Source organism: Stenella coeruleoalba, assembly GCF_951394435.1.
Source record: "Stenella coeruleoalba genome assembly, chromosome: 4".
NCBI classification, from domain to species: Eukaryota; Metazoa; Chordata; class Mammalia; order Artiodactyla; family Delphinidae; genus Stenella; species Stenella coeruleoalba.
Window position 1 is genome coordinate 3,246,890 of NC_137149.1, and position 12,901 is coordinate 3,259,790.

The following is a 12,901-nucleotide window of genomic DNA, read 5'->3' on the forward strand; positions in this document are numbered from 1 at the left end:
CCGGGGCTCAGAGAAGTAAACTTTCTCACCCCAGAGCCCACAGCTTCTAAGTGGGGAGCTGGGATTTGAACCCAGATGTTGGACAACCGAGTCTCGCCTGGACCTCCAGGTCTGCCGCCCGAGGGCAAGGGGTCCCAGGAGGCCAGAGCCCCCAGGGGGGGCCTGGGGTGGGGGACTGGGACCCCAGGCGGGAGGGGCAGGGGCACGACAGCTTGTGGAAGGTCAGGGAAGGCACGGGTTCCGAGGCACGTGGTGGGCCAGGAGTGAGCCGGCCACCGTCCCCAGCCCATGCGGCGAGGCTACGGGCCCATGACCTCGGAGAGCTGTGTCCCTGGGGTTACTGTGATGGGGCTTCCGGCTGCATCCAGCGCAGGTCACCCCGCCTCCGTGTTTCCAATTACAGCTGGCCTCCTCCTACCTTCCACACCCGCCCAGCCCACAGAGAAGGCAGCCTGGGGTCAAGGTTAGATGGAAGGTTTGTTGGCAGTTCTGCTGGGACCAGCTCCTTCCCCCAGGAGGTGCCAGTTCTGGAAGCTCTCTGCTGCCCCCTGGTGGGGGAGGCCTGGGAGGGGCCTGCAGCGTGGCAGGGCCACTATGGGGCTCCCCGACCCACCCCAGGACCAGAGGAAGGATGATGGAGCCCCCCTGCCCTCCTTCCCCGGGCCTTCCAGGCGCTGCATCCCGGGCGCAAAACCAAACCAGGGCTCTCCTGCCTCGGGAGCCCCTCTCCAGGCTCCGTTTTTTTCTGTTAATGGGGAGGATGGGAAGTACAATGGCTGCTTCAGGGTCCGGCAGATTTCTTTGGGGACACGAAAATGTTTTGAGCTAGACAGAGTGGTGGCTGCGCAGCACTGCGAAGCCCTAAGTGCCGCTGAACTGTTCACTTTAATGGTTAATTTTATGTTACGTGCATTTCATCTCATGAAAAAGAGAAGCTTCGGGACGTCCCTGGTTAGTCCAGTGGTTAGGAATCCAAGCTTCCACCGCAGGGGCATGAGTTCAATCCCTGGTCGGGGAACGAAGACCCCATAGGCCACGCAGCCAAAAAAAAAAAAAAAAAAAGAGAGAGAGAGAGAAGCTTGGAATAGTGCTGTGGGGTGGGTGAGAGCCACTGGGGATGCCCACGGCCTCTGAACCTGGCACCCTGTCTGGAAGTCGGGGAGCTGAGTTCAACCCTGCCTAGACTCCTGGTGCTTGGCGGGTTGCTGGGAGGGAAGGGGAGAGAGAGGGCGGGGAGGGCTGGGGTAGACGGCCCAGGTAAGCCTTTAAATACACTCCGCAGTGGACGCCACGTCGGGCTGGAGGCCCTGACACCACGTGTCCTGAGGGCCGACTGGGGGCTGGAGGTGGGAGTGGCCAGGCTGGGCAGGAGGACAGCCAGGTGGGGGGCACTTGGACCCCCTTCTCCTGTCTCCATCACTTTCAGGACACAGAACTGGGGTAGAGAGGTATGGAACCATGTACCCGCCCTTGGGTCCTAATGGGACACATCGCATGGGGCAGGCTGGCAGAGTGGTGCAGTGGTTACTATGCTGGGCTCTGGAGCTCTGCCCCTACCTACCTGCTGTGTGACTTCAGGCAACAGACCTAACCTCTCTGTGCCTCTGTTTCTTCAACTATAAACAGATATAACAGTCCCGACTTCACAGGGTGGTTTGAGGATTAAAGGCAGACAGAGCACAGTGCTGGACATTCAGTGAGGGTCCAGGGAACGGAGAAGAGGCCCAGGGAATCCCACCACCTGAAACTGGGGTTTGAGGGAAGGACTTGCCCAAGGCCACACCGTGAGTGACAGGCTGGGGGGACCTGGCCTGGGTCGGCTAGACTCACAGTCCTGCCCGCTCATACCCGAGGACGGGATGCAGCAGCAGGGTGGCCCCCGGGGACAGGGCCCAGTCCCCAGACACTCCCGAGGAGGCAGCCCAGGGAGGGGAGCCTGAGGACTCCAGGGTTCGGCAAAAAACATTTATTGCTATTTGACCTCTGCCCTCGTGCCCGCATTTCCCAGGAAGCGAGCCCCCTGAGACACTGGGACAGACGGAGGCCACGGCTCAGGACGGGGGCCCGGGGACCAGCCAGGCCGCCCGCCCGCAGCACCGCCCAGGGGCCAGGTGTCCCCGGCGGATGTTAAGCTCGGTGGCAAAGGTCCGAGCCTTCTGGTAGAAGAACAGGGACTTCTCCCGGTCCAGGAGGAAGTTGTGGTAGATGGCAGCCAGGCGCGTGTAGATCTTCATCTGCGCCTTCTTGTTGCCCAGGTCCACGGCCGCTGCCAGTGCCAGCTGGTAGTACCCGGCCGCGTCGAGCGGGTCCTGCAGGGGAGACGGCATGTAATCAATAGGACAGCTCCGCACCGGGTGCTTTGGGGGAGGTGTCTCCCCCAAGGCTGTGCCCTGCCTGCCTCTCCAACCCCAGGGCTGGGCCCACGACAGAGCTCCAGGGGCACAGGACGCTTCGTCGCCCCAGACGGGCCACACCCGGGGCTGCCTGAGAGCAACTGGAGGTCTGCGGGGGCCTGGACTGGTGTCTCGGTGGCCCTGGTCCCTCCTGTGCTCTAGACCCACTGGTCCTCCCCCTTCCTGGGGCCAGGGTCTCGAACCTCGTAGCACCCAGCGTCCCCTCGTCCTGGAAGCCTCTTCCCTGCTCACCCCTGGGACCTGGGGGGACATCTGTGGCTTCCCCTTGAGCTGAGCTGGGGTCTGACTGGCTGCTCTGAGAGCTCCCAGCAGGGCTACCCCGGCCCAGGGTGGCCACGGCTTGACTCCCTCCAGCCCACGTCCACACTGATGCCAGCACGAACGGCCTTCCCCAGGCCAGGCCCAGCGCAAAGCCGCTCATGGGTATCATCTCAGAATTCCCTGCAGCTCCAAGGGGGCGTGCCTCCCCCCAGGTCATGGGATCCCGTTTCAGACACATCTTTGCCTCAAACCCAGCGTTCCCAGGCTGGGATGTTCCCCACCCCCGCCAACTCCTGTCTCCCACCCCAGCATCCCCAGGTCCTCCACCCGAGGTCACCCAAGGGACTGCTCTAAACCCAAACCCAGCCCGGCCACCCCCTGCTCACAATGCCTGCCCAGGACACAGGACAAAGTCCAATGTCACCAGCCCTGGCCCCTCACTACCCCCCCACCCCCCGCCGAGCAAGGACCCAGAAGACAATTAAAGCAGGTGTGTGTAGCAGTTCAGCGACACTGTCCCAGCCCCGGCCCCGGCCAGGCACAGGACCCTGTGTGGAAGGCAGGGACGGGGAGGCCAACACGGCTGATTCTGGAACTACAGGACCACAAGGGTCGACCAGCACTGAAACAGAGGGAAGCTGTGGGAGCCTGGGAAGCACCTGACTCAGCCTGGGGTGGGATGGGAGGGCTTCCTGGAGGAGGAGGCATCTCAAATAATGGAAGGAATTGGCCAGAGTGGGCGGTTGGGGGTGGTGGTGTGCATTCCTGTGCACGTGTGCACATGTGTGTGTACAGGCTAGCGGGTGGCAGACCCAGAATTCACACCCAAATCTTTCCTAGTCCAAGCCTCGCCCTTTCAGCTATGACCCACCACACACAGGCTAAAGATGGTCCTGCCTCTGTCCAGGTCCTCTTTCTCCTTCCCATCCCTGCCCCACGCAGGAGAGCCCCTTGGTCACACCCAGGGCACGAGGGGGCCGCTTTCCCTCCTGGGCACGTGGAGAAGGATGGGAGGTGAGGGAATTCTAAGGCCTCAGCGTGGTAAAGGCAGGCGTGGCCTTGGCAGGGCGATCACGGTGAGGCTGTGGATGGTAGCACAGCCTGGGAAGCCCATTTGGAGGGAAGCGAAGGCGTTCTCTGCCCCTTGACCCCAGTTGCCCAGCCAAGGGAACCTGGCCTCAGTTGCAGCCCTGCCCTTTCCTTCCTGCCCAGAGTGACTGTGGAGGGATTAGCGCCCGTCCCCAGGGCTCCCTCCCAGCGTCAGGGGCCAGCGAGCGTTCCGCCTGGGCTTAGATCAGATACCTGGGGTCTGGAACTGACCCTGGCCTGGCTCACCCCCCCTTCCCCATCTTGGGTAAATCTGTTCACCTCCCCAGCCTCAGTTTCCCCTTCTTGTTTTGAGCTGAGGAACCTCACACGGCTCCCTGCTGAGGTACAGAAGCGATCATGCAGAACCTGGGGTGGTACGTGCTCGATGTGGCCCTATCCTCAGACCGTCCAGGGCCACAGGGCTCGGGGCGAACGGAGAGGTTGGCTCAGGAGAGGCTGGCCCCACTCGCTCCACCACCAGGCCCCCCGCCCAGGAGGGGGGCCCTGATGTGGAGAGAACGAGCAGGGTCGCAGGGCCCCAGGGTGCCAGGGTGTGAGTCTCGGAGGCCCATGCCCGCAGGGCCACAGGGCTGCAGAGTCCCAGGCGCTGAAGGTGAAGTGCGCTATTCCTCATTCTACCGTAATTAGCTACCCACTCCTGGCCTCAGTCTCCGCCCTGTCCTGTGGACTCACCAGCTCCTCCTACAGCAAAGCATTTGAAGAGCCAACCACACAAATTCCGGACAGCACGGAGCCTGGACAGCACGGAGTCTGGACAGCATGGAGCCCGGACACCACGGAGCCCGGACAGCACGGAGTCTGGACAGAATATAGCCCGGACAGCACGGAGTCTGGACAGCATGGAGTCCGGACAGCATGGAGTCTGAACAGCAAGGAGCCTGGACAGCACGGAGCCCGGACAGCATGGAGCCCAGACAGCACGGAGCCCAGACAGCACGGAGCCCAGACAGCACGGAGCCCAGACAGCACGGAGTCTGGACAGAATATAGCCCGGACAGCATGGAGCCCGGACAGCATGGAGCCCGGACAGCACGAAGCCCGGACAGCACGGAGTCTGGACAGCATGGAGCCCGGACAGCATGGAGCCTGGACAGCATGGAGCCTGGACAGCATGGAGTCTGAACAGCAAGGAGCCTGGACAGCACGGAGCCCGGACAGCATGGAGCCCGGACAGCATGGAGCCCGGACAGCACGGAGCCTGGACCCCGGTGGGGCTCAGCCGCAGGGGTCATCACTGCCCTTGGGATCCCCCAGCACTGCCTGGCTCTGACAGAGCAGAGGCTGCAGTGACCACTTCTGACCACCATGTGTCACCAGTGCACCGGCTGGTCTGCCCTATAGGCAGGGGACTGGGGGTCGCCTGCAGGGAGTGGGGAATCTTCCAGGGCCACGCCAGCTCCTAGATGCCATTAGTTGGGGAGGGGAAAGGGAAGTGCTCAGCCCCTGCGCTGGGGCACCCTCACCCCTCAACCAACACAGAGCAGGGACCCTGTGCAGGTGCTGTGCTAGACGCAGAGTGGGGGTGACGGGGGGTGTCTGCCCGTACGGGGAGCGGCGGGGAACAATAGAGGAGACATTTCCAGGCCCTCGTCTGCATCCACGGCGGGGCTCAGAGACAAATGGAAAAGCGGTCCCCTTCTCCTCCCAGTCCTGTGGCACCCCACCTCGAGCCCCAGGTTCCCTCTCTGTGAAGTGAGGTGATAACAGTGCCCCTACCCCCATCCAGGTGATGTGAGGATTCCAGGAAGGAAGCGCTCTGCACAGACTGGCGAGCTTCCTGGAGGAGACGCCAGGGCTTGGGTTGCACCTTGCAACGTGGGTCTCTGGGAATAACGGCGACCCTTCCCCTGCCCCAGGAATGTCTTTATCCCCCTCCCCCATTATTCTGTGGCTAATTCCTGCTTGACTCCCGAGACTCAGCTTTGCTCAGCTCCTCCAGGAGCCCCCCGCCGCCACTACGCACCATTTTGTCCTTTACCCAATGGCTGCATCATCTGTTCACACGTCAGCCTCCCGCACTGACCCTGGGCTCTAGAGGGCAGGGCCTGACCCGCAGGGGGACTCAGAGAGTGTCCGCTGGCCTTGCCTCTCCTCACAGGAAGCCCACTGGGACCCAGGCCTCCCCGGTGTGCGTGCACGATGGCCGCCTCACCCCAGCGTCCCAGCCCTGCCTGCACCCGCCCACCTTGAGGTCGTAGAAGATGATGTCTCCGAGCACCAGATACACCTTCACGTAGTACAGGGTCTCCTCGTCAAATTCCAGTGGCGAGGTGCAGAGCGAGAGTGCCTTGAGGTAGAAGTGCTCGGCCAGCTCCCCGTGGCCCAGCTGCTGGTGCAAGGCGGCCAGCCGATGGTAGGCCACCCGCTCGTTCAGCCGGTCCCCTGGGGACGCAGGGAGGGGTCACGGGTGAGGACACGGCTGCTCAGGGTGGCGGGGCACAGGTCAGCCAGGAGCACCCGGCCGTCACCGTCTCCGAGCTCCAGCCGGCCCCTTCCTGGCCCCAGACTCACTTTCCCATCTGTGAAGGGGACCTGATAAGGCCCGCTCCCCTTCTTCCTCGGGGATGCGGCAGAGTCATGGATCACGCTGCCCTGGCTCTGGGCCTGCACGGACCCCCCTGGACAGGGGGCTTTGGTGACTGTTTTGACTGGAGAACCCAAAGTCCTGCGGTCTGTGCACCTGCAGGTGCCAGGGCCCCGGTCAACCTGAAAACACGACTTTGGCCTCCCGCTGTACAGTCAGCGGTCCCTACCCCGTCCTCGGGGAGTCACCACACGAGGCTGTCTCCAAGATCCTCCCCCTTCCAGGGCTCCCCTGCTGGGCACCTACTGTGTGCCCAGCCCTCCTGGGCTCCCTGTCTCGGGGAAGACATTAGGCACAGAGGGATGCGGGCATTGAGGGACCGGCCTCTGAAAAGGGGACCGGGATTTGGCCAGCCAGCAGGGGCTGCTGGCGGCGAGTGGGGAAGGGACAGCGGGAGGGGACAGCAGGCAGAAAGGCACGGGCTGGGCCCGCCTGGGGCCTTGGCCAGCCTTGTGGTCAGCAAGGTGGGGGGCGGCGGGGGAGCCGCAGAGCTGGCGTTGCTCGTCCAGCCTGCGGCGCTTCCTGAGACCCCGGGCGGGCGGGCGGGGCGGGTGCGCTGCTGCCCGTCTCAGCAGCCTGGCCCGCAGGAGAGGCGCCTGCAGCCCGGGAGACGCGCGGCCGCGCTCAGACCTCAGAGGGGGAGGCCCTGGGCCCCGGGTGCGGCTTACCGAGGGTGACGCTGAGGGCCAGGGCCGTGTGGGCGAACTCCAGGCCCTCCTGCGGCGCCTCCGTCTCGGCCAGCAGCGCTGCCAGCTTGTTGCAGAGACGCAGCTCGGCCTCCTGGCTCCCCGTGTTCACGGCCAGGGGCAGCGCCCGGTCCTGCGAGCACAGGCGGGCGGGTCAGGCCTCCGCCCGCAGCAGCCAGCCAGGCCCGGTACCCTCCTCAGAGCCCCCACTAACCCACTGGAGCTTTACACAGCTCTGCCCCCCAGGAAAGGCCAGCTCAGAGTGGTGTGACACCCCCAGCGTCACTGGGCCACGAGTCAGCTGGGTGTGAGCCTTGCCCGTCGAGCTACACCACACACACTCAGACCAGCCCTGACCCTCCTGGGTGGTGGGCGCCTGACCAGGAAGGTCCAACACCCCTCTAGGCTCTAAATACGCCGCGCTTATCTGTCCCCTGGGGCTGAGCCACACGCACGAGCTGGGCAGACGGCCGGGGAGAAGCTGCCCTCCCTGGCAGGCACGTGCAGACCTGGCCCTGCTCCGGGTCCTCCCCCCGATGTGCTGTGTGTCCTTAGGCACGCCCCTGTGCCTCTCTGAGCCTGTTTATTTATCTGTAAAACGGGGACAGTCCTCGCCTCCCAGGGGTGTTTGGATCACGGAGATGCATGTCCTCCGATGGTCCTTCTTTGCTCTGTCCCTCCCAGGCTGGGGCTGGGGGCCAAGGTCATCCCTGACCAAACCACCGGGAAACTAAACATGTGCGTGGGGGACGCCGCCTCCAGGAGGGATGCCCCCTGAGGCCCACCCGCCTGGACCCACAGCCGCCGCTCACCCGGTAGAAGGACACGGCTTTCTCCCGCTCCCAGGTCCCGTTGAAGAAGATGTCTCCAGCCGCCTCAAAGAGCTGCAGCCCCAGCTTGGGGTCCCCTGTGTACAGGGCCGCGTTCTGTGCCACCTGTGGGGATGCAGAAACTCTCATGGGTCCCCCAGTGACCCGGCAGGGCGAGGCGGCAGGGCCCGCTGGGGGAAGCTCACAGCCACCTGCCGGCCGCCCGGGACCCTCTATCACACCGACACGGAGCGAGGGTTCTTTCCTCTCATACACCTCAGTCCCTGTGCATGCGGGGCCCTTGTCCCCTGCTGGCATGAGGACAAATCATCTAAGCTCTGTGTCCCAGGAGGAGGCCTTTCCAGCTGAGGCCCCAGGAGCCGGCACGTGTGGGCTGGGGAGGCGCTCGGGACGGAGCTCAGAGCCAGCCTCTGAATCCTGCCGGCCGTGCCCAGACCACAGCACCCTCTGCGCGGCTTCACCTGGGGCCCCCAAATCCTGGTTCCTTGGGCCCCCCTATCTTCCCTCCCGAGCACTTAGAGACACCCGACCGCATGTCCACTTGTCTCTCCCTCCAGAGGACTGAGGCTGTCGCTCCTCTGCCGCGTCCAGGGCTTTGCACGTGCCTGGCGCGTAGTAGGTGCTCAGAAAAAAACGCCGAGTGACTGAGGGGACCAGCCCTGGTCCGCAGTCCAGCCACACCCAGCGGCTCGCAGCCCTGACCTTGCTGCGCTCCCGGGCACCGCTGGGCCTTTGCACCTATGAGTCCTGGTGCAGGAATACCCCATATGCCTACCACCGCCCTACAATTCAAACAGCCTCCGTGACCCCAGGCTGACCGAGCGCACCCCCCGCTCCTTTCTGTGCCGCAGCCCTGGCCCCAGGCAGCATTCCTTGTAGAGGAGGCTGTACCCCCACCAGCCGCCAGCTACTGATCTGGTTCGTCAACCCCGGCCTGGCCCAGGGGAGGTACACAGCAGGTGCCCCAAAAGGAAAAAAACCCGCAAGGCTCTTGAGTCTCTCAATTTGTCACAAATCACGTCATGTTTGAGAAACTGTCAAAAAACGGAGCTTCTGTGATAAATGTGTTTTTTAAGGAGAAATGCCGTGCACTGCTGAAGCGAGTTCTGTGTGTCAGCTGAGCGGGCACGACATTTGCACATTTATCGAGCACTTGCTGTGTACCAACACAGCCGGGGGCACTGTCCCCAGAGCCTCTGTCCCCAGAGCTCAGTTGGTTATGGAGGATGCTGGAGGTCTGGGGCGGCGGGAGATGGCGCGGGCACCTGGCACGCGGCAGCTTAGGGGTGAGTGGGCGGGTGGGTGAGCGACCGCGCGCGCACGCCCGGAGCCCTCGCACCTGGATGTAGACATCCACCAGCTCGTTCTGCTGGAGGATGTAGTAGATCTTCCCCGCCTGCAGCCAGGCGTGCGCCTCCTTGTCCTTCTTCTGCAGGTCGATGAATATCCCCAGACTGCGCTTGGTGTAGTCCAGCGCGGATTTGTAGGCCCTGGAATTAGAGGTGGGCGGTCAGAACAGGTCTCCCGGGCCAGCCGCCCATGTGGATTGGACGGGGCTCTCCCCGGGGCCGTCTGGTGACCATGGACCTGAAACGTCAGGAGCAGGAAAAGAGCCTGCCCTTCCCAGGCTGCTGGGAGATCCGGGATGAACGTACAGCAACTCGTCCAGCAAAGATGAAGGAGGCCCTTGGGACGGAAGCAGGCACCACAAGGCAGGAGGGGCGTACCGTTCGTCTGCCTCGCTTCCCCAAACACAGGCCCGTGTCACTTCCAGACGCAGCAGGGATCGTGGCCACTGGGCAGAAATTTAGAGATCGTCCAGGCTACTGGCTATCACACCAAGGGAAGATCGGAACCACCCGGGGGGCTGTTCAGACACAGATCGCCGGGCTCTGCTCCCAGAGCTGCTGACTCAGGAAGTCTGGAGCGGGGCCTGGGAATGTGCATTTCCAGCCAGCGCCCTGGCAAGGTGGAGGTTGCTGATCCGGGGTCCCCACTTTGTGGAGCATCGATCTAGGTCGCTGGCCCATTGGCCCTGCTGTGAAACGGAGGCCCGAGGATGAGAGGCGGAGGCCAGGACGGGCACACCTGAGTCCCGGGGAACCTGGCTCCTTCCCTGCCCTCGGGGAGCCCCCACGCTGCCGGGGGTGTTGTGAGACTACCAGCCTGCAGGCTGTGTGGTCCAGCCATGTGCCACCCACCCCCGGTCAAGATGCTCTGGGTGGGCTTCTTCACATGTGGTTCTGAAATCCTGTCCCAGGGAAGCAGCTGTCTCCAGTGGATGAGAAGCCTCTGGGCACACGTGGCTGCTGTTCTCACATCTGAGGGGACAGACGAGGACCAGACTACCTCGCCCAGAGCTGGGCCAGCGAGAAAAGACTCAGGGCAGAGCGGGGTCAGCTTCCAGAAGCCACCACGGCAGGAAGAAAGGTCCAGAAACACATGCTCTGCCTCCCTTGGGGATGAGACCAGGCCTGCTGGCCCAGAGCCCGTCTGACCCTAAGGGATGAAATGGCCCTTGAGGAGGGGCTGTCCTGGGATGGTGGTCCAGCATCCTCACCACCCTGCCCGCCCCCAGGGCCAGCCCTCACCTCTCGGTGCCCAGGGCCAGGTAGAGCTGGCTGATGGCCTCCAGGAGCTGCCCCTCCAGCACCTTGTCGGCCACCCTGCGGGCCAGCGAAAGCTGGAACTCGTGGTAGACGACACACTGGGCCTCACTGGGCATGACTGTGCTGTAAAAGTGACACAGCCGCTGGACGGCGTGCAGCTGGCCTGGGCGGGAGACAAAAGGAAAAGGCTCCCATCATGCATCACAGCAACGTTTGCAGGGTCAAAGTCCCCTGCTGGGTGCCCGCCTCTGTGCGCTGGGGTCATTGCACATGCAGACAGGCTGAGTGTCCTGCTCAAGGTCACACAGCCGGCGAGCATCTCGAGACAGGGCCGGGCCAGGCACGTCACAGGGGCTCGAGGGACAGCACCGACCACTTTTATAACCCTCAGGCTGGGCCGTCCTGGCCGGGCTCTCCCACCGCGCCAGGGTGCTGTTTCTGCTTCACAGAGCTCCTCCCAGCCCAACAGGGGCTGCCCTCACACTGAGCGGACAAGGCAGGGATCACCAGCACCCCCTGTGGCAGAACGGCAAGCTGAGTTCAAAGCTGGGGCACACGGCATGCGGGGCAGAAGGGATTCAAATCCAGCTCCGCTATTCCACAGCCGATCCTCCTTCATGAAGCCGGGCTCCAAGCCCTCAGCCGTACTTGCCTCTCCTAAAACCAGAGGGTTGGGAACCATTGGGAGCTTCCACTCTTAAAAATAACCCGGGGATGAACAAGGCAAGAGAAGACTTGAACGACACGGCGAACCAACCAGACCTAACAGACCACAGAACAGGTCCCCAGCAACAGCAGAACACGTGTTCTTCACATGCCCACGAACATTCTCCAGGACGGACCAGAGGCTGGATCACAGAACTATTCTCTGTAAACGTAAAAGGATTGAAATCATGCGAAGCGTGTTCTCCAGGTGCGACGGAATGAAATCAGGAATCAGTAACAGAAGGAAGATTGGGAAATTCACAGACCTGTACACATGGGCAGCATATTCCTCAATCACCAGTGGGTCAAGGAAGGAAACTAAAAGATACTGGAGATGAGTGAGCATGAAAGCACAACGTACCACAATTTAGGGGATGCGGAGAAAGCAGTGCTTAGAGGAACTGTATTACTGTAAATGCCTGTGTCAAACAAAGAGTAAAAAATTCAAATCAAAACCCTGAACTCCCCCCTGAAGAAACTAGAAAAAGAAAAGTTAATTAGACCCAAAGCAAGCAAAAGGAAGGAAAAATAAAAGTTCAAGTGGAAATGATAAAATGATAGAGAATAGAAAGATAGAGAAAATCAATGAAACCCAGGGATGGTTCTTTGAAAAGATTAACAAAATTGACAAATCTTTAGCTGGACTGACCGAGAAAAAAAAGAAAGAAGATGAAAATCACTAAAACCAGGAGTGAAAAAGGGGACATTACTTCCGATCTCACGGAAATAAAGGGCATGCTATGAACAGCTGTATGCCAACGAATTAGGGAACCAGGATGGAACGGACAAATCCTAGGAAGACACAAACTACTGAAAGGGGCTAAAAAAGGAACCAGACCACGCACGGAGTGACCCTGGGGTGTCACCCTAGCCCTTAGTCTCCTCACTGTTCAATACGGGGGAGGAGCAAACAACATGACCCTCTGGGTCCCCCAGCTCTGCATTTCCAAGTCTGAGTCCCCAGGGCCCGGGTTTGGGGAGGTGGGTCAAAGGAGGTTTCTGATAGGCACACGGGGGGGCCACGTTCCACGGCCAAGCACCACCAGGACCTGCCTGAGGGCACGGGGACGGTCAGGGACCCAGCTCTTGGTTCCTTCTGGAGGTCCAGAGGGACCCCTTCCAGCCTCAGTGAGTGGTCTACATCCCTCAGTAGCTCCCCAGCGCTCTCAGGAAAAACACCAAACCACAGTCTGGGCTCCTGGGCCCCTGCCTAGCTTCCCACCTGAGGTTCTCACCACACCCCCACCTGACCCTCTCACTCCAAACTCTGCACCTCCCTGTGTGGCCCAGCTCACTCACCCCAGGGCCTTTGCACTGGCTGCTCCTTCTGCCAGACCCCCATCCCGTGCTTGGCGAAAGCCTCCTCCTCCCTCAAGTCCCAGACTGATCAGACTGCCCCGACCTACGAGCTGAACTGATCAGACTGCCCCGACCTACGAGCTGAGGCCTGGCCCCCATGTTTAAGCTGAGCTCCTGCTTTTGTGGCTCTTGTGACCCAGGCATCTGTCTCCCACGCTTGGCTGCCAGCCCCCAGTGAGGACCGCTCGGGTCCCTTTGCAGGTGGAGCCCCGCACAGAGCCTGGAGTATTCACACAAGTAGCTGTTGGATGAAGCAACTGTCCTGCACCCTCTGTGCAGGGGAGACGCCAGGGCTGCAGGGAGACGCCAGCACCAGCTAAAGCACCCAGCATTCAAGGCCCAG

At 62.0% G+C, this 12,901-nt stretch overlaps 1 protein-coding gene across 5 annotated transcripts in view; it reads right to left on the reverse strand.

The window, feature by feature from the left end:
- Positions 1-1,957: 1,957 nt before the first annotated feature.
- The window catches only part of SH3TC1 (SH3 domain and tetratricopeptide repeats 1), a 49,367-nt gene continuing 38,423 nt past the window's right edge, over positions 1,958-12,901 (reverse strand). For 4 of the 5 annotated variants that reach the window (XM_079920133.1, XM_079920134.1, XM_079920132.1 and 1 more), the window contains 6 exons: positions 10,477-10,657; positions 9,225-9,375; positions 7,868-7,990; positions 7,038-7,188; positions 5,971-6,167; positions 1,958-2,309 (listed from right to left, as the gene is read on the reverse strand). In XM_079920133.1, coding sequence (XP_079776259.1) covers positions 2,052-2,309; positions 5,971-6,167; positions 7,038-7,188; positions 7,868-7,990; positions 9,225-9,375; positions 10,477-10,657 — 1,061 coding nt within the window. In that variant the 3' untranslated portion in view covers positions 1,958-2,051. The other variant, XM_079920136.1, reaches the window with a different exon arrangement.